Raw genomic sequence first — 18,582 nt, forward strand, 5'->3', positions numbered from 1 at the left:
TCACTGAAGGTAGGTGGATGGGTGGGGGTAGAGAATTTCTGCCATGATAAAAGTCGCCCTTACAAGTGGAAAGTATAACATCAGAATTTCTTTCCCGTCTATATTGCAGGCCGCAAACTAAAAAGTACTTGATCAGATAAAATCTGCAGTGAATACATAACTAGTGTCCTTAACTGTGTCCCGCATCCGGTGAAAGTCATCCCGTCTCCCTGTGTCGTGTCATTTCGCGCGAGCCTGCTAAAAGTGAGACGCTGCATGCTTACACCTCGGCTGAAATTAAACAACGATCATACAGGAAGTTTGGTCCGCTGCAAATCTATCCTGAGCATTAATAAAGCATGTTTTCACTGTATGGAGATGGACGGATGCAGTGTGCTATTATCTGAGACAGAGTGCGTCTCCTGGATGAATGCCCTGTTCTACAAGCTGCTCAGACTAGTATTTTGACAGGCAGTGGATAACGGTGGGTCCAAAGCAATCACATCTTTGACTTTGACAAATGGCTGTGCTGTGGTGAAGTTGAAAATAACACACATCCACTTTAATCTCTTTCTTGATTAAATTGGAAGCACGTCTTTTTGACATCACACGATTCTCTCTCAAAGCACTGCCTGCACAGACACATGCACACTCCCAAGCACAGGCCCACTGGAAAGATATGGAACTCGGTGTGTATCTGATATTAGAGATATGAGGTGTAGAAATGGAGAACGAGAAAATTAGTTAACGTTAAAATCTGTATCGACGGTCACAAACTAATATATGACCTGCACACATGGATATGTATTCTCATGAATCCATAAACATCTCTTTGTAATTTTTAAATAAAACATTTGCATGTGAAATTTTATTCTCCATCAGCCCTCCAGAGGAGAGGAATAGTTTGTTATTCTTTTTTAGTTTCTTCAACTTAATTTCTTCACAGGACACCAAACCAACAGGCACAAAGTGAGAGCGAGAGAGACAGAGAGAGAGAGAGAGAGAGGGAAGACAGAGAGAAAGGATGAGGGAAGAGCAGACGATGGGGGATAGATGGATGCATTGGGGGATGAAGGAGGGTGAGGGGAGAAATCAGCAGTGTTATAAATAACACTGATGAGGTGAGCCAGCATTGATCCACACTGCAGATGAGAGGTGGGTGGTCCTCCGAGTACTTAATTGCCACTCATGTACCCTGGGATGCGGCTACCACTAAATGTGGTCTATCTCTCATTAGGGTTGGACAGGCTGAAAATACACTGGCTACCGCTGGAATTGGGACTCGAACAGAAAGGGAATTCAAAAGACAAAGTGCTACAATTAAGACTGATGTGGAGAACGACGGAGAGGACAGGCTGAGAAATGGAGAAGTGTTACTCACGCATTTCACCGTCCAAGCTCTGAAGGACCCTGTCCACGATGATACGAGCCATCAGTGCAGGAGACAGATCCACCTTTACATGGATTGAACAACAAAATAAAACAGAATTACCCTTAATAAAACAACTCCAGAGTGTCAATGGGGAGTTAATAGTACTTCAATACACCTTCAATACACATAGCTGTGGACGGATCATTATTCTTCTCCGGAGAATTGCTCCATTTACAAACCTTCACACTAAATCCCACATTTCCAGAGAGAAGGGCAAACATATTTTAAAACGCCTCAGAATTACTGCACTGAAATTACACAGCCAGCCTACCTTTGGGTGATGTCATGGAGATAATAATGATCGTAATGGCCCTAAATTATATTATCGCATTCTCAAACCTTGACCCAACTTTTGACAATCCCCCGTGCAAATTGGTCTTTGAAAGCCTTGCTTTGCAGTAACCTTTCCCACGGGAACAAGAGTTCGCCCATTACGCGGGCTGGCTACCTGGCTGAATTGCTTTCGCCTCTGTCAAACAGAGAACCCCCTCCCCGTCGTCTCTTATCTTGTAAGAAATAGCAGCAGACACTAGGCCTAGCCAAGAGACAACGGCGCGCTTTAATCATAGAATGATCACCAAGGCAAAACTGCAAGAACCAATAGGACACACCTGAGGAACTATGGGAATTCAGTCCCTAATAGGAAGGAGAGAACCTATGGCAGCAATGTTCTTTGAACACAGGCACTCTGAGGTGAGGGATGTTTTTGGTTTGAGAACAGGATGGAGCTCTGACAGGTAAGAGTGCACTAATGAATGATGCTCAAGCTCCCTACCTGGACACATTGTTGTCAGTAGGATGTACTTCCACATAGAAAGATTGTACTCAAACAGACAAAACCAACAGATTATTAGTAAATCCAGCATGATGAAGCATGCATGAATTATTGAAAAATTACTGCCATTGAGTATGTAAAGATGCATGTGTTCGCTTTAAAGACATTTCCCCCTTTATTTTAGATATATATTCTGTAAATAAGATTTATGAAGCAATTCACAACTACATTTCTACAGCCTACTCAGTACAGAGAGAATTAGAATATTGCTGGAAGACTTTGCCATTCCTAGCCAGCTCGTTATGAAACAACATTCTTGCAGCCAAAAGATCATTTTTCCTCTTGTTAGCATAATTGGGGACCAAAAGTGAATTTGCCCTCAGCTTGCAGTGAGAGCTGAGTGTTTCATCTTTCCTGTGATACTTCCTGGTAACGCTGGGAGCAAAGACGCTGCTGTCTAAACAATGTCTTTTCACCCACAGTAGCATTTGTTAACATCTCCATAATATTGCACGAAGGAGGCACCTTGTAGTAAAAAAAATAAATAAAAAAAAGACACTGCATGTCTGTGATAATTAAGAAGTGAGCGCAGAGTTTATGCCTTCATTAAGACCTTTAATGGCTTTTCTCAATTTGCATTTGTGGCCCACAGCTGAAGCAGAGTTCTTTTGTTTCTCTCAATTCCTCAAATTTCATCTCCTTTCCATATTCTCTCATATGTGATTTCTGGCTTGCACTCTCCATTTAAGCCTTGTGCAGAACAAGAGAGCCCGAGATTCTTGGTAACCTGCATCAGATATGACACATGAAAAATGACAACATTACCGAGGCTGGCCCTGCCTGAATAAGGACCATCTGATTAGTTCAGGTACTTGCATCTCCCTAATTTTCATATTAATCATGAGTCCATCTCCACTCTCACATGAGACAGCAGCATTTTGTGAGCTTAACATGTGACTAAGATTCAAAGAGCATTGTATTCCGGATGAGAATAATTACTGTTGGGTAAAACTCAGGTTTTATTAGCTCCTGGAGATAAAGGGTGTCACATACAGTGCAGCATAACTGAACCTGTTCTACAGCCACTATGTTTAAGTAACCTTTGCATAAAGCTCCTCATAAAGCATGCGAAAAACATCAAATGTCGCATTAAAAGGCCTCATGGACAGACTTCTTCGGAGGGCAAAAAATACCGATGAATACTTTTCATCATTGTTAATCATTTTCCTCTCTTGGAGATATATTGTCTCATAAAGAGATGAAACTACATCAATTAGCAGTCTGGGAGACCATGAGTGCTTGGTTTAAATGTTAAGTAGCATATTAAAATGACAGTTAAATGGTTCATAGACAGTTATCTCTGTGCTGGATTTAATCCTTTCACGAAAAAAAAAAAATTGTGCGTCAATTAAATGGAGAATGAATAATGGCAGTTAGCTTTGAGGTATCGCTGATGCATGTGAAGTACTCTAATTTTAGAGTAAAAAAAAAAAACCTAAAATCTCATCGCATGGTATTCGCACCCATCAAGCTTTAAGCGTGTATTGAAATGTGACATTGTACTCCACTGTTCAAAATGAAAAGATCACAATGTCGTTGAATGGTGAAAATCTGGCTTCCCAACCTAGAGGGACAAATAATGTAATCATCTCAAACATAAAGAGAGAGTTTAGAGGCATTATTTTATTTGGAAATAAGAGTATTTCAAACTTCTCGCTAATGTAAATTCACAGAGGAGGTAGAAAATATTACACACACGAGCGACGTGGCCAACGAGATTAATTTTCACTAATGCACTAAAACAGAAACTTCAGCAAATGACAAATTAAAATTGGTTATTTTATAGCAAGCACACAAATACCCACCACACGCATTTAGTGTTATTGAATTATTTGGATTTGAGATGTTTGGATACATTTGCTACTGAATCAACTGCGGTATAAATCCTCTGACCTCCTAAAATGAACAACTGATGAAGTGTTGAGGAGAGGAATTAACCGGTGACCCCCGTCTCACCTGTCCGCAGTTTGTGGGGAGTCTGCCTGAGCTGCAATTTGGAAAATTACATAATAAAACACAAAAAGTATTTTCACAACTGCTTAATAGAGCTGAGAGCTAATTGCATTAAATAATTGATAATGGGGCCGACCATTTTACCAATTTTGATAATGACTAGCAGACAGGGGAGAATAACAAAAAGCTGCAGCCAACTCAAAGCTGGGAATTTATAAAAACGAGTTATAAAAAAAATAAAAATAAATGAAAAGTGATCCTGTTACCTGATTGGCCAAATCCAGCAGGACAGGAGCATCGGGGTGTGCTTTGGACTCTCTCAGATACCTAAATTACAAAAAAGAAGAGCAGCAGTGAGAACAAACACACACACACACACACAGCCCACAAAGGCAGACAGAGGGCTTTAGGGGGCTAGACCAGGCTAGCCAAGACATGCTAATGTCCCTGATGACTTTGCCCTGGGTGGCATATGGCAGGCTCTGTGCGGTTAAAACGGCACTGCTTGAAGGGCTTCAAATTTCCTTGAAGCCAGACAAGCATATGATAGTTAGTTAACCCCTGCCGCCCAAAAAAGCCTTTTTTCCCTCGCCAGCTAGAACTGCAACTCCCTTTAGATCTTACCCAGATCATCTCTGAGGTTTGCCGTTGTAAGTGGATTAGAAGTGCATTATCCAGGCTTATTTTCCCCAGAACAATGGCCTAATAAGCTTGATAAAGGCTAATTGCAATATGCAAAGAGGCTTTTCCCCGTACAGCCTGTTTTCTTCCTTTATTTTCTTTCTTTCTTTTTTTTTTAATTTAGCCATATTCATTGAATTACAGATAATCATCCCATCATAAGCCTGCGTAAGGCAAATGTCCAAAGGCTGGTTATTTATTTATTTATTTTGCCGTTTTCACTTGACATGGAGAACAGAGGTTTAGCTCAGCAGGTGCAAGTGGAGGTCTGGAATGAATCCTGAGGGTGGAGATTTGTTTGGAGGAGATTATAACTGTCATGGTGGCCCACCTACTCTCGTGTGGCTTTGGCAAGCTCCGTGCTCAGTCAGAGGATGAGAAAGACAAAGAGAGCACATATAAGCTGGAGACAAATTTAGGGAGGAGAGGAAAACGCCGTTTTAGAGATGAGAGGAGGATAATAAGCGTGCGAGACTAAATTAAAAGAAGCAATGAAAAAGAAAAACTGGAAAGCAGAGTAATGCAGTACCTTTGGTAGTGGCTTTCCATAACATCGGGCGCATGGTGTCTTGAGATTGTTTTCTTGGTCCGTTTCTGTTGGTAAGACATCCAACCAATCAAATCAGTAAAGAAATAGCAGTAATTATCCGAATCATCATAGATGCATTTACCATTAACTGCAAATGATTGTTTCGTCCAACCTTTTTTCTAATGTCCTGTTCTCTTCAAGATTTTGGATCACCATAGATCTAATTTCAATAATTTTGCTTGGGGTCAGAGTGTCAAGGCTCTTTTACAACCCCCCCCCACCATTGTTTAAAATATGTATTCATCTCCCCCTATTTTTTCTCGATCAGACGGCGACATTATTTCCCCAATCCACATCCTGACATTTCCATGAAATTCAATTGCCATCCTTGCTGGGAAGGGAGAGGACAGAGGATAAAAGAGGAAGAGCATTGGTTAAAAAACAACTTATTTAAAAACTACTACACACACACACACACACACACACACAAAAAGAAGAAATGTAATTCCGCAGAGACAGGCACTGTGAGTGACACCTGTCAGTGGGATGATAAATGACTCCATTTTCTGCCTGTGCTGCCTTCTGCCACTGGCGGCAGCGGCCATTTATCATCATCCGCTGTCAGCCGTGGAAAGCAGCAGTGACAGTGCGAGTCAGCAAACATTTAGCACACGCAGCCGCACTACACGGGGAAATTATTATTGTCAGAATAATAATGGTTTAGCATAATTTATTACAGGTCCACCAAATAAGCAGGGGCTAGATGTTATTAGACAGATGGATGGGAAGGCTTGGCAGACATCCACTGAGGCTCAGGCAGGCAAAGGCCCTCAACGTGAACGTCAGGAGGAGGAGCAGGAGGAGAAGGGGGGGAGGAGGAGATGGAAGTGGTGTGTGTGTGTGTGTGTGGTGGTGGTGGTGGGGGGGAATAAGTGGGGGTACGGTGATGGTGGTGGGGGGGGGGGCATTCTCCAAACCAATCAGAAAGCTGGCAGTTCAATTACAAAGAAATAAAGGGACATTCATCATTCAATTAGGCACCTGTCAGGGCTCACAAAGGAAGAAAACTTCTAACCTGGTACTCCAGGGAGAAGATGCTCAGAAGAGTGGACTGCGAGTGACTGGAACAAATAAAAGAAGGACAAAGTTAATTACCAGAGTGCATTGCACAGAGACAAAGGGAGAGGGGAGCTTCAAAGCTGGGGCCAGCTGCCCTGTAATCTAAAAGAACATGAAAACAAGTGTGGCAAAGTTGTTCCAGATGAACACCTCTGACAAAGGATTCCTGCCATGATGGTGTGGGGGTAGAAGAAAGGGGGAGGTCCTGTGAGGTATGAGGGATGAGAAAAATATAGCCGATTTTTTTTTTCTCCTTTCAGTCAATCAAACATTAAATACGCCTTCCTCCTTTTGTCTGTCCATTCAAAGTGCCCAGAGCGAATTTTTTTGGGGGTAATTTAAGTTTCCGCTGTCGTAAAAAATTACACGTTCTAATACCAACTATGACAAGAGTGGATAGAAATTAATGACGTTCAGGCAAATAACTGACAGAGTTCAAGAGCAATTGTTGAGGAAACCACGGCACTTATTAGCAATTGAACTCTTTTGGTCTTGGCCTGCCTCCACAATGAATGTACCGCTGTACAAAGGCAATAGTTTGACTTTTTTCCCACTGTCAGTAAAGGCCATCGTGATGCCCTTCCACTGCAACTGATGGGCTTTGAAAATGGAAACGTTCCCTTCATGAAGCTGTGCCTCCCATGAGTCGGTCCGTTCCAGGGGTTGCCTTAAGCTGCATTAATCTCCAGCTCCTGTCGATGTCAAAAACCTGACAGAGAGGTACTACCTGGAAAACAGGCAACGCCGTACCCCTCCAATACACGGCCTCAACTGCATATCCTCAGTTCAAGATATTTAAATGTGTGACAAGAATGATTCTAATTGGATGTTGCATAGCTCAACGCCATGCACATCAACAAAAATGTACAGACACACACATTCATATAGAAATTGATTGTCTCATGTGAGTTTGCATCTCAGTATACCACTCTCAGTACCCTTGATTGTTAAACTTAATGGACATTTCATTACAAGTCACCTGAGAACACTGTGTAAATGCTCATGAGAAGCTGGAGCCTCCGACCTGCATTACAATATTGAGTCGGCACAGGGGTCTCAACATCAATCACTATAACCCATGAAATCACCATGTGACGTGTGGACAAAGGCAAAAAAGGATCTCCAGCATCGTTTCCTGTCTGTGACTATTTCTTTACGAAATGGGAGTCTTTCCTGCCCGGAAAAGTTTGGGTGTTTATAATGACTTGCCCTACAAAAGACGTCATCCAGAGTTCTCCAGATGCCAGTTTGAACCCATTTTACCGCTCTGGCTGGAGAAGAGCTCATTCTCCACCGTTCAAGCTCTCGGGGGCTTGACCCATCACGCGGATGAGTCGCGTCAGGCACAAAGTTACAGTTACAAAAGAGACCGACTGCTTGAAGTGAAGGAGAAAGGTGGGGGACGCTCTCAGAAATAACACAGTGAAACCTCAGCATTAATTTACAATGATGCTTGGGGATGAAGGGGCCACTGCAATTAAGTGGGCCATTAAATGGTCAACTGTCAACATGTGGACACTTAAGGGAGAGAAAAAAAATGTCTTCCACACTTCAACCTTGCACCTGAGCATTTCAACAACATTACAGCCTTATTGTTGGCATGGGACCATCGCGATCCCCCCGTCGGAACAGACATCTGTTAGGTTTTAAATGGATTACTCTCTATAATGAGCATGATTACTGCTTAATTGCTAAATCTATACCCTGTTAACTTTAAAGGCACATAAACTGCTCTTAATATCTATGAAAACATATCTGTTTCATAAATGCTAAGAACTTTTGGGGCTTTTGTTTTTCTTTCCCAATGCAATCAGATTGGATGAAAACACTGCGATCGCTAAAAAGGACAAAAAGTACCAAAAGTACCAAAACAAGTACAAATTCTGAGACATTTTGTAAAAAAAAAAAAAAAGACAAGTTCACATAACTAGATTAACAGCAGTAGTAGAGTTGTCTACTTTTTATAGAGTCCGTCAAGCTTTACATGGCTATAAAGTCCCCCCCCCCCCCCCCCCCCCCCATACCCATTTAGGAGACATTAACAGCAAGTTACTGCAGGCTTTACATTAATGTATATCCAACCTGTGCTCTCCTGGGTACTGTATGCTCACTTTATGCTAAAATATGTGGCCAATTGCAGGCTGACAGTGAGGATGTGATCTGCCTGATGAATGGGACTTTTACCGTAATTCATCCACATCCGTATTTCAATATATCCTCATGCAAGGGACTGTCTGATGTCAAGAGATTAAAAAAAAAAAAATATAATAATACATTTTACACACACACACACACACACACACACACACACACAGACACACACACAACACACACACACACACACACACACACACACACACACACACACACACACACACACACACACACACATATAAATAAAACTATTCAAAATAAGATTATTTTCTCCTCAATTGTTAAAGAAAAAGATGGAAAAAAAGGATACAACCTGCTGTTGATATGATAAATAAAACTGACAAACATTATAAAGTTTTATTAATTTGATCTGTTCCAAGTGATATTTGGAGTAAGCACTAAAAAACAAACCTCCAGCTATGATGAAAGGAGGGGAAGTCCTGAGTGCCAGACGTTTTCTTTAATGTATTGCTAAGATGTCAAATAGAATATTTAAGTTCATTAATCACTGTCCTCCTTTGAAACGTATTACACCAAACAAAGAACAAGAAAACTCATTTGGAAAAGGGTCTGTAACACCGAGGCACATCTTACATTGACCTTTATGTGAGGAAGAAGAAAATAAAAACCCTCCCTCTCGGATATAATTTAGAACACGGGGAAACAGACGGTTGGGTGACAGAAGAGTGGTTTGGGAATCATTCACTCTCAACCTAATTACCCTTCCTTACAACGTAAGACAGAGCATTAATATGCACTGGCACCCAAAATAGTAAAGCAGCAGATTAATTAAAAACAATTAGGGACTTTCACTTTGTCACTGAGCTGGTATGGCTGTCTGGTCAGTGCTTCAGGCTCTATTAAGCTGGATATCCACTGGTTGTGAGGATGAAAAATTCAAGTTTGAGTGTTGAACTGCCTTACCCTCTTCATGCATTCACGGTGCATCGGTGTCTTAACCATGCTGGGGGGTAAAAAATGCAGCAAAAAGCCTTGAAATCCATGGCATTCTAATTAATAGGAGGTGGGGGAAATTCAAGCTATCAATTATATTCAGAATCTTCCTATTTACAAATAATTAATTATAAACAATAGCTGTAATTTGGGTAATGAAAGCCACCTGGCTAATGGCATTGGTATCATATGCTGTGACAGTACTTAGCATTTGGTGGATCTGCATGCAGAGAGTGTTGTATGGCGCGACTCTTCGGGGCATGGAGCGAGCTAATTGAGGCGGAGCACATATTTTTACTAATGGAGCTAAAACAATTTTCAGAAGGGAATGGTATGGATGAAATAATTCACTTGTACAGATTGTGAGGAAACCTGGCGCCATTTAAAATCTCACATCTATACTGTTGGAAGTCGTATTCAATGACTCTTCGCAAACTTTTGATATTAACACACCAGTGAAACACTTCAATTTACTTTCTTGTGGACCAATATTTTATAACAGCCGAATGCCAGCTAAAAAACGCTGGATATGCAAATGCTGTTAATTACACATGCTGATAGGCAAAATGCTAACATCTGTTTCACAGCTAAGCCTAACGTCATCAGCAGCAAAACAAATGTGTGCGGGGTAAAAAAAACAAAAAACCTTATATGCATTAATGTAAAAATGTGATGTATTTTGACAACGGATAGAAACAAACAGAAATCTCAGTGTGTCGTGGAGCTTCAAACAAATACTTGCTCAATGAGCACACGTGTTTACAGTTTAAATTTGTTTTTGGTCTTTGCTTTACAACTGGAAAAGCTTTTCACCCCAACAAAATCACCATAAAACAATCGTTGTCATAGATAACAGACTTGTATTTTTTAAATTTTTCGCTGCATGTTGTTCATTCAATTCAATCAACATCATTTTCCATCTATAAAATTACTTGTTTGTTCCCATAAATGAAGTAAGTGTTAACACAAGCCTAATTCGGAGTACATTCCAGTGTATTTCCTGATCATGACCCCCACCTCTCACACACCATCTTTCTGCTGAAGACCATACAAACGTAGAAGGCCGTAGGGAAATACGGACAGAAATGGCTTTCGCGGAGGCACAACAGGACATCCCACGGTCTTCCATTGTCTTAATAGACGTAAAAATATGACCCCTACCAAGCTCCCTTTGCTTTATTACAATCTTTAAAATTTCTGTCGGCTGAGGTGCCCTGAGATGTCAGAACTGTTATATAATGGCGCTAAAAAGAGCGAAAAAAGTCCCCACAGTCACCACTCTAATTGTGATTCCTCCTGAAAGCCGGGGATCTTCCCGACTCTGTCTGTGGCAAAACATGTTATAACTATTATGGTGTGCTGCCATTGTTATCGTGTAATTACTGTCATTGCTGCTTCTGCAAGCTCTCAGGGAAAACTGAAAATGAGATCCGTGCTATTCGTCAAGTGGCGAGTGTCCACTGGTCTGGCAAAGAAACACATTACACTGACCAATTGCCTACTCCCCCAAGCGTGGCTGGAAAACTTGTACCATTCTAGGCAATTTGTTTCATTGTTCTCTTGCAATTGATCCCAGTATGCAAAGAGAACCCCAGGCAAGAGAGTCTACCGGAGCTGTCCAGCGAAACTGTGGCATTTGTGTACTGTAGTTTTAGGACTGGAGAGACGACACTGTAACGCTAAAACCGAGAACATCACCTATGCTTTAGTCACTCTTGGCTTAGAATCCTCCATCAGTAGTTTAGCAGGACACACATTAACAACTTATTTCTCAGAGTAACCTCATAAGCAGTTTTTAACCTTTAGAACAGCATCCAATATAATTGCTATAAGCTATACCTAATTTGAGCAATGGGCTGCTTACCTCAGTGGTTTTTGGCCCAAATGAGCCAAAAAGGCTTTACAATCTATACAGGGTGCTTGGACAACATCCCTACAATATGAGGAGGAAGTAGTCATTCCTGTGCTTCCTAATCAGGTAATTGATTGCATCTATTATTCATGAACTCCTTAGCCTGACATGAAGTTGTAAACTCAGCACAGCTTCTCCTCTTTCTACATCTCCCCTCTCTGCTTACACTTCATTCATCCCTTCACCCTTCCAATGCTCATCTAACCACATAAAGCTGTGGAATTAGTTTGCCAGCCTCTCAGCCTTCAAGGGTTGTACCCCTAAGCCCCAACTGCCAGTTTGTGTTTTGTTCAATATGGGCAGCCAGAAGTGTGAGGCCGTGCACTGGAAGCCCCCACAGGCTCTGCACTTGATCAGTCTCTGGGTAATGTCATTGCCACTTCCAGCCTACCAAATAGCTGCAGAATTCTACCTTCACGAGAGCTACAAAGCAGCAGCTCAATTAATTCTCGAGACAAAAGAGGAAATTAAGATGAAGTGAGGAAATAATCTGTGACTTTATGTTATTTTTAAATCGTCCATTTCTATTTTTGGTTATGCCTTATGCTTTAAATCACATCCACCTTGAAGATCCTTCTCATAGAAATCCCCATATCATAGAGGTTTGTAGTTGATTAGTGAAAAGAGAAGTAAATAAAGAATAGTCTGTCCTGTCTAAAGTTGAGCTAAAACAGGGGTGTCAAACATAAGACCCAGGGGCTAAAACCAGCCAGTAAAAGGCTCCAATCCGGAAGTCACCAAGCAAAATGTAAGAAATTCAAAGAAAACACTGATTTAAGAAAAAAAAAAAAATGTAAGTGGAGAAGACACACTGAAACACTGAGATATCTGCACGAAAGCCAACAAATCTAATTCGTTACTTTGTAACAAACTAGATTAGTTGGTTAGTTAGTTAGTTTATAAACTAATTTTGTAAAAAAGAAAAGAAAAAAAAAGCATAATGAAACGGCGAGAGGAGAATGTTTTTTTTTGGGGGGGGGGGGGGCATTTTACTGTATTGAGCATCAGAAGGGTTCAATAAAATCCACTTCATATTGAAATTGTAGTAATTTTTGATTCTAAATTGTTGAAAATAATTTCCATCGCATATATTCTGCACCACTTCAAAAAATAATTTCACGTGTGAATTTAAAAGTTATCATGGCACTATTTTACTGGACTGATAGCCCATAAACTAACGTGCTTGACAACCCTGAGCTGAAAGTCAAAGTAAAAGTATAAAGAGTTAACCAGTTTAATGTATTCTGCCTAATATTGAACACCTAAGTTTAACCAAGTTGTATTCAAAGAGGAAAAAACACTGCAACCATGATAAATAATCAATGAGAAAGTCCCCAGCTTTATCCTGAGCTGAGTTATTAGCATAAAAAACAAAGTGTCTGAAGCCAAAGAATCACCATATCAATGGCACATGCCACAACAAGCGTGGCCCGCACTTCTCTTCTAAAGATCATGCTAGATAAACCCCAAATAACAGAGAAATTAACAAATGCTTGACATTTGCTCAACATCCATTATTCTGACACTTCTTCAGAATTTCAAAAGGCTGAACGCATGCTTAATCAACATTCATATTCCCAAAGCGAGCTCCAGCACCATATTGCAGCCCGCCTCAGTGCTGATGAAAACGGCACATTAGGGCCCGATTCGAAAAACGTTCAGGGACTCCTCACCAGGGAGTTGTGTGTGTGTGTGTGTGTGTGTGTGTGTGTGTGTGTGTGTGTGTGTGTGTGTGTGTGTGTGTGTGTGTGTGTGTGTGTGTGTGTGTGTGTGTGTGTGTGAAAGGAAAGACAGGCACTGGTCGTGTTTTGCAGGGAGGGATGCTTCACACTTTACTGTTTAAGCATTTTCCAAAAAGAGCGGCATCTGCCCTTTTTTTCTCCCCTCACCCTCCTACTTTGATGACTGTGAAAGCCATATGAGGAGTGAGTTGAATGGCATTTTAAAGAGGAGGGGGGGGGCAATCATTACATCCAAATTCATTCATAATGTGGCACAGAAGGACACAGAGGACTCGCACATTCCCTCCCTCTTTATCTTGCCCTCCTTGCACCATCTCTCTCTGGGGACAAATGGTGGAAGGACTGGGGTCCCCTTTAAACCCAGGGGAAGCCAGGCAAGGCCTCGGAGAGCAGGCCATCATTTCCAATTCTAATATGTGGCAAGAGACGGACCTGATGGGACTGATGTCACATTCCCCCCCCCCCCTGCGCTGGCCTGCCATGAGTCCTCCCCAAACCCCCCCCCCCCCACTGCCTTGCCACAGTCCGAATACTAGACAGGACACCACGGCTGGCTAAGAGGAGGGCAAAGAAGATAGGGCAAGAATGGGGGTTGATATTTGCATGTCCCTCTATTGTGAGCGGGGGTAAAAAGTGACAGCACCGTGTCCAATTCTTTTCCCCCCAGAGCAGCTCGGGCCCGGCAAGAGAGGCCAGGCTGACAGATGACTCCCAACATCTGTGTTATGCAGCCGTTACAGATGAGGGACTCCACATCGCAATCTCTCTCTCTTTCTGTCTGTCCACAGGACCCTCCCTCTCTCCTCCCACTAACCCTTTTCATGGCACAGCCAAAAGACTGACAGACCATCCGTGGAAATTACCTTGAAATGGTGTATAGCAATCATTTGGTCTAAAGTTTGAGTTTTCTTCTCTTTTGAGACGTTAATCAAAAGCAATGACTGTGAAATTCTTTAAACTTAACACAGTATTCATAGACGTGACGACGATGGTTCAATGGTTATTTGTATTCATCCTCTTTTTTAATTCTACCAATGTAATTAGCTATATAGAAAATTGCAAGTGCACTGAAAGAACACTGGCAACACAATAGTTTTGGTGTTGGCTTGTTTTTATTATAATAATAATTTAAAAAAAAAAATCACATTTGGGCTGATAATACATGTTTTATACATCATTATGTGACAGTCACAGGAAGTAACGCACATTATTACAGTCCAACTTTTTTTAGACAAAGAAGCACACAGATCTGTACCAGCAAAGCAACATTTTATATGTTGAATTTTCATACATTAGCCTCATAATATGCAATCTTTTTTTTTTTTTCCATAAAATAAATTTCATTATAGATTTATCACTTACTGAAATAAGTTCAGTGTTTTAATACAGCGGACAGATGAGTCGAAACCTCAGCATTGTTTGTAGCATGCAAAAAAAGAACCTCTAACAATTCAAAATGATGTGATATCCAATTATCGGTCTTTCCTTCCTCCCTGACTATTATAACAAAATCCTTATTTAGTCCATCTCTTCAGCGCAGGCCTGTCCACAACAACCCTCTAACCCCCCCCCCCCCCCCCCCCCGCAACCCCAACCCTGCCAGCTCCAGCCTGGCCAATATTTACGCAGTGGCAGGGCTCCCACACGGTCCGAGGGGACAGGAGGGATGAGGGGCGGGGGTGGCTGACTGCTGTGCCTGAGCGCATGCTAAGAGATGATGGATGGCCTAGTCGATATGTTATGTCTTAAGAGCCTGATTTCCTGCCAGTCCAATCACTAACCCTCCAGAGCCCAGCTCAGCTGATTGGACAACCAGAATAATTTCGCAGGCTGTGAAAACACTGCTGCCGTGCCTGTCTGTCAGGCCCAGTGACGAGACTCGGGGATTTTAAAGAGCAAGGGCCTCCCCGAGATTGGTTATGGTGAACGAAATAATAACAATAACCAGCAAGACTAAACAAAAGCCCAAGCACCTCAGGGAGAGAGATATGGTGCAGAATTATTGGAATGAAACCGCTCCAATGTTTTTCTTTAATTATTGCATACACTAGTACTGCATTTTTTTGGTAAAAAGAGAAGGTATTTGAACTGTCTTTAATAAACACTTCAAATACCAAAACCAAAAGGAAAAAAAAAGTAGCCTCAGAATAAACACGAAAAGGACCTCCTCGTGTCGCTGCATAAATATTAAGGATATAGGATGCATTTTTTTACGCACGACTTATTCTGCAAAAATGCTGACAATAAGAACAAAGGCAAGCTGAAGCTCCACTCTGTCCCCTTTGGGGACCCGATGCCTCCTTCTAGATTGGTGATTAGGCCACAATGGAAGGAGGAAGCGCCAAATACATGCGACTTTGTAAGTGACCTCGGCGGGATCAGCCATGGTGTCCTGGTGGCCTTGGGGGATTACACATGTTACATTCAATAAAGTGAGGGCCCTCAGTGTCAAGGAGAAAGCCAAACACAACCATTAACCTCTCTCTTCGATTTCTGAATGTGCAGGTGCTGGATGGCAAAACATTGGCTACTGCTGTGGTGGAAACCAATATGGAAACCGGTGTCAAATTAGTGATCATAGCAGTTCAATTGAATTTGTTAATGAATGTTACATAACATTGGGGCAGATAGGGCATAAAATAAATTAAGGTAAGTCTCAATGTATTGAATCTTTAATAAACAGAATTTAGTTGATCCCAATATTACTTTTCATTTATTAAGCCATCCACAACCCCTGTACCTCGCTCACCTGGTTATCACAATACCTGCCTGCACGCTCACTTTTTCCCTTCATTCACCACCCTGCCACATCGATCCACATCACTAACACAGGGGAAAGTAGGAAACTCAACCAATCTGCTGCTAAATTGGAGATTTCAGTTACTTTCACCTGACTACAACAACTTCATACTAAAAAAAACAAAAAAACAACAACTGTTGAGATAATGTAATGTTATTTTGAGCTATTAAGATTAAGTAGATTGAGTTCATTTTAATTATGTTATCCATGTATTAGAATGCACCATTTAACAAAGAGAAACTCAAAATACTTATGTTAATCAAACATATTATAGATATGTAAACTAAACAACTTACTTAGGTGATTTTTTTTTTTTTGTGTGTGTGTGTATTAACTCATGTTAAACCCCAGCTTGAAACTCAATTATTCAGGCTTTCTCTCTCTCTCCATATATGTTTTTAATCATCATCATCATCATGAAATTCTATCATGTAAATGAATTACTTTCCAAGAAACTAAAACGGGGGCATCACACTCATTTCAGTTCAAGTGCACCAGACCAAAAAGGTGTAGTACTAATACATTCTGTAAATGTCCAAATTGTGTACAATTTTGATAAAAAAAAAAATACAAAAAGCAATAAATCAAAAATGACCATTCTTGAAACGGCCATCTGATGTCTTTTGTGACTCAGTATTTCCCCACAAGATATTGCTTGCAAAAGAGTGTCATCACCTCTTAGGCCACACGCTGTTTGCATCCTTTAGCATGCATCTTTTTACAAACACACTCTCACAGTATGGATTTGTTGCTGATGTAATTTTGTAAGCAATAATGTTGCAATCCTTCACTGCAATTAGCCAATCACTTCTGCTTCGGTTTTATTTACTTAACCTTGATTAAACCAGGTAGAACATTTTGTTTACAATAGCGACCTGGCAAAAGGCAAGACCCTTTTAAGGAGAGGAGAGGAGAGGAGGAAGAGGAGGGCAGGGCTAAAAGGAAATGCAAAGTTATGATTATCAACAGATTATGTATAGTTTGTATATGTAGGAAACATAATGTTGAACATGGTGTCCATTATGGCAGACTGAAACCAAAACCTCAACACCAGTGTTTCCAATACTGAATGCTGCATCTTAACAATGTGCCTGACACTGACATGTCCTTGGTCACCTTAGCAACCTGTGAATTGCTGCTGTTCTTGCATTGCCCTGCCCATCAATATAAATAGTTGTTGCAGCTGTACACTGTGCAATACTATAAATCACATATTTTTTTTGTCTCAGTTTATTGTATTTATACTTTAGCTGAGCTTAGTTTGTTCAATTTGATCCTTATTGGTCTTTTGTTTTAACTATCTATTTTGCTCTACACTGTTACCTGGGAAACCGTGTTTCCTTCTCTTCATGTGGTTTGAATGACAATCAAAGCAGCCTGAGTGTTTCCCAGCAGCTGTCATTTGAGTTGTTGTGTGTCTGCTGACCCCAGTCCTCTATGTAGATTTCAAACTATGTCACGTCCTCTCTGGAGCTGGATTGGACACTGGCTGGCTGGGCTTGGCTCACATGTTTCACATGCAGTTTACAGTATGCAGTGCCCTTTCACACATAACAGAAGGGTAACTATTAAGCACCAAGATTAAAAAAGATAAACAAATAAAAAGATGTTCAGGGTGCAGCCACTTACTTTGGGAATCTGTCCTTCAACATTCTCATACACTGACGTGTAGGTCTCAGCTGTTCAGTCCATCTCGATATCTCTTTATAATCAGCACGGGACAGCCTCATGTTTGAGTCTTTTCTGTGTAAATAAGGGCAGAGAGATGCATTAATGCACGACCTGGCTTTCGGAAATCTGTATTTAACGACGTCAACAAGGCGCCAGCTGACAGAAAGCAGCTCCACTCACCATTAGCTCCGCTACCTGCTAACACGGCGCATTAAAACGCAAATACCGAAATAAAACACTTCGAGGAGTCACTGCATGCATTTATTTCTGCAATCGGCTGCTAGGAAATCAGCTTATGACAATTAAAAACGTGCAATACGCATTGTTTACCTCAGATTGCTCTGTCGGTTTCCGATAGCCACTTCCCGCTAGGAAGTCAAAGATGACACGTTTGTGTGAGCAGCGCGCTGAATGGTCGATGTCCGCCCAGAGCTGAGTATGTAGACAGCTGATTGGTTGCTTGGTAGAAAGAAGGCGGGACAAGCTGAACACGTTGCTCCAATAAATCCATGGACGCTTGTCTGCTGTGGGCGACGTCTGCAGAAAGCAGGCACTATTAATCACAAAACAAGGTAAAGCAAACGCTTGTGCTGATAGAAGTGAATGAAAGAAATCAGGGTTAGTTATTGAAGTTTTTTTTGTTTTTTTTTGCAAACATATGAGGTCAAGGTTTCTGAGCATATGTGTTGCATATGTGTTGCACCATTTGGATGTGACAGACTGAAGAAAGCAGAAAAAAATATGTTGTTTAAAGCCCTGAAAATATTTTAACCCTGCCAGTGTAATCCCTGTAGGATTTGGTGCTGACGCTGTCCAAAGAT

At 41.3% G+C, this 18,582-nt stretch overlaps 1 protein-coding gene across 2 annotated transcripts in view; it reads right to left on the bottom strand.

The window, feature by feature from the left end:
- cdin1 (CDAN1 interacting nuclease 1) overlaps positions 1 to 18,143 on the bottom strand; it is a 55,796-nt gene extending 37,653 nt beyond the window's left edge. For both annotated transcript variants that reach the window (XM_080512301.1, XM_080512302.1), the window contains exons 1-6: positions 18,092 to 18,143; positions 17,720 to 17,833; positions 6,485 to 6,530; positions 5,410 to 5,474; positions 4,466 to 4,526; positions 1,361 to 1,433 (exon numbers count right to left, since the gene is read on the bottom strand). In XM_080512301.1, coding sequence (XP_080368427.1) covers positions 1,361 to 1,433; positions 4,466 to 4,526; positions 5,410 to 5,474; positions 6,485 to 6,530; positions 17,720 to 17,820 — 346 coding nt within the window. In that variant the 5' untranslated portion in view covers positions 17,821 to 17,833; positions 18,092 to 18,143. The remainder of the gene's footprint in view (positions 1 to 1,360; positions 1,434 to 4,465; positions 4,527 to 5,409; positions 5,475 to 6,484; positions 6,531 to 17,719; positions 17,834 to 18,091) is intronic.
- Between the last annotated feature and the right edge of the window lie 439 nt (positions 18,144 to 18,582).

The sequence above is a fragment of the Blennius ocellaris genome (assembly GCF_963422515.1).
Source record: "Blennius ocellaris genome assembly, chromosome: 17".
Lineage (NCBI taxonomy): Eukaryota > Metazoa > Chordata > Actinopteri > Blenniiformes > Blenniidae > Blennius > Blennius ocellaris.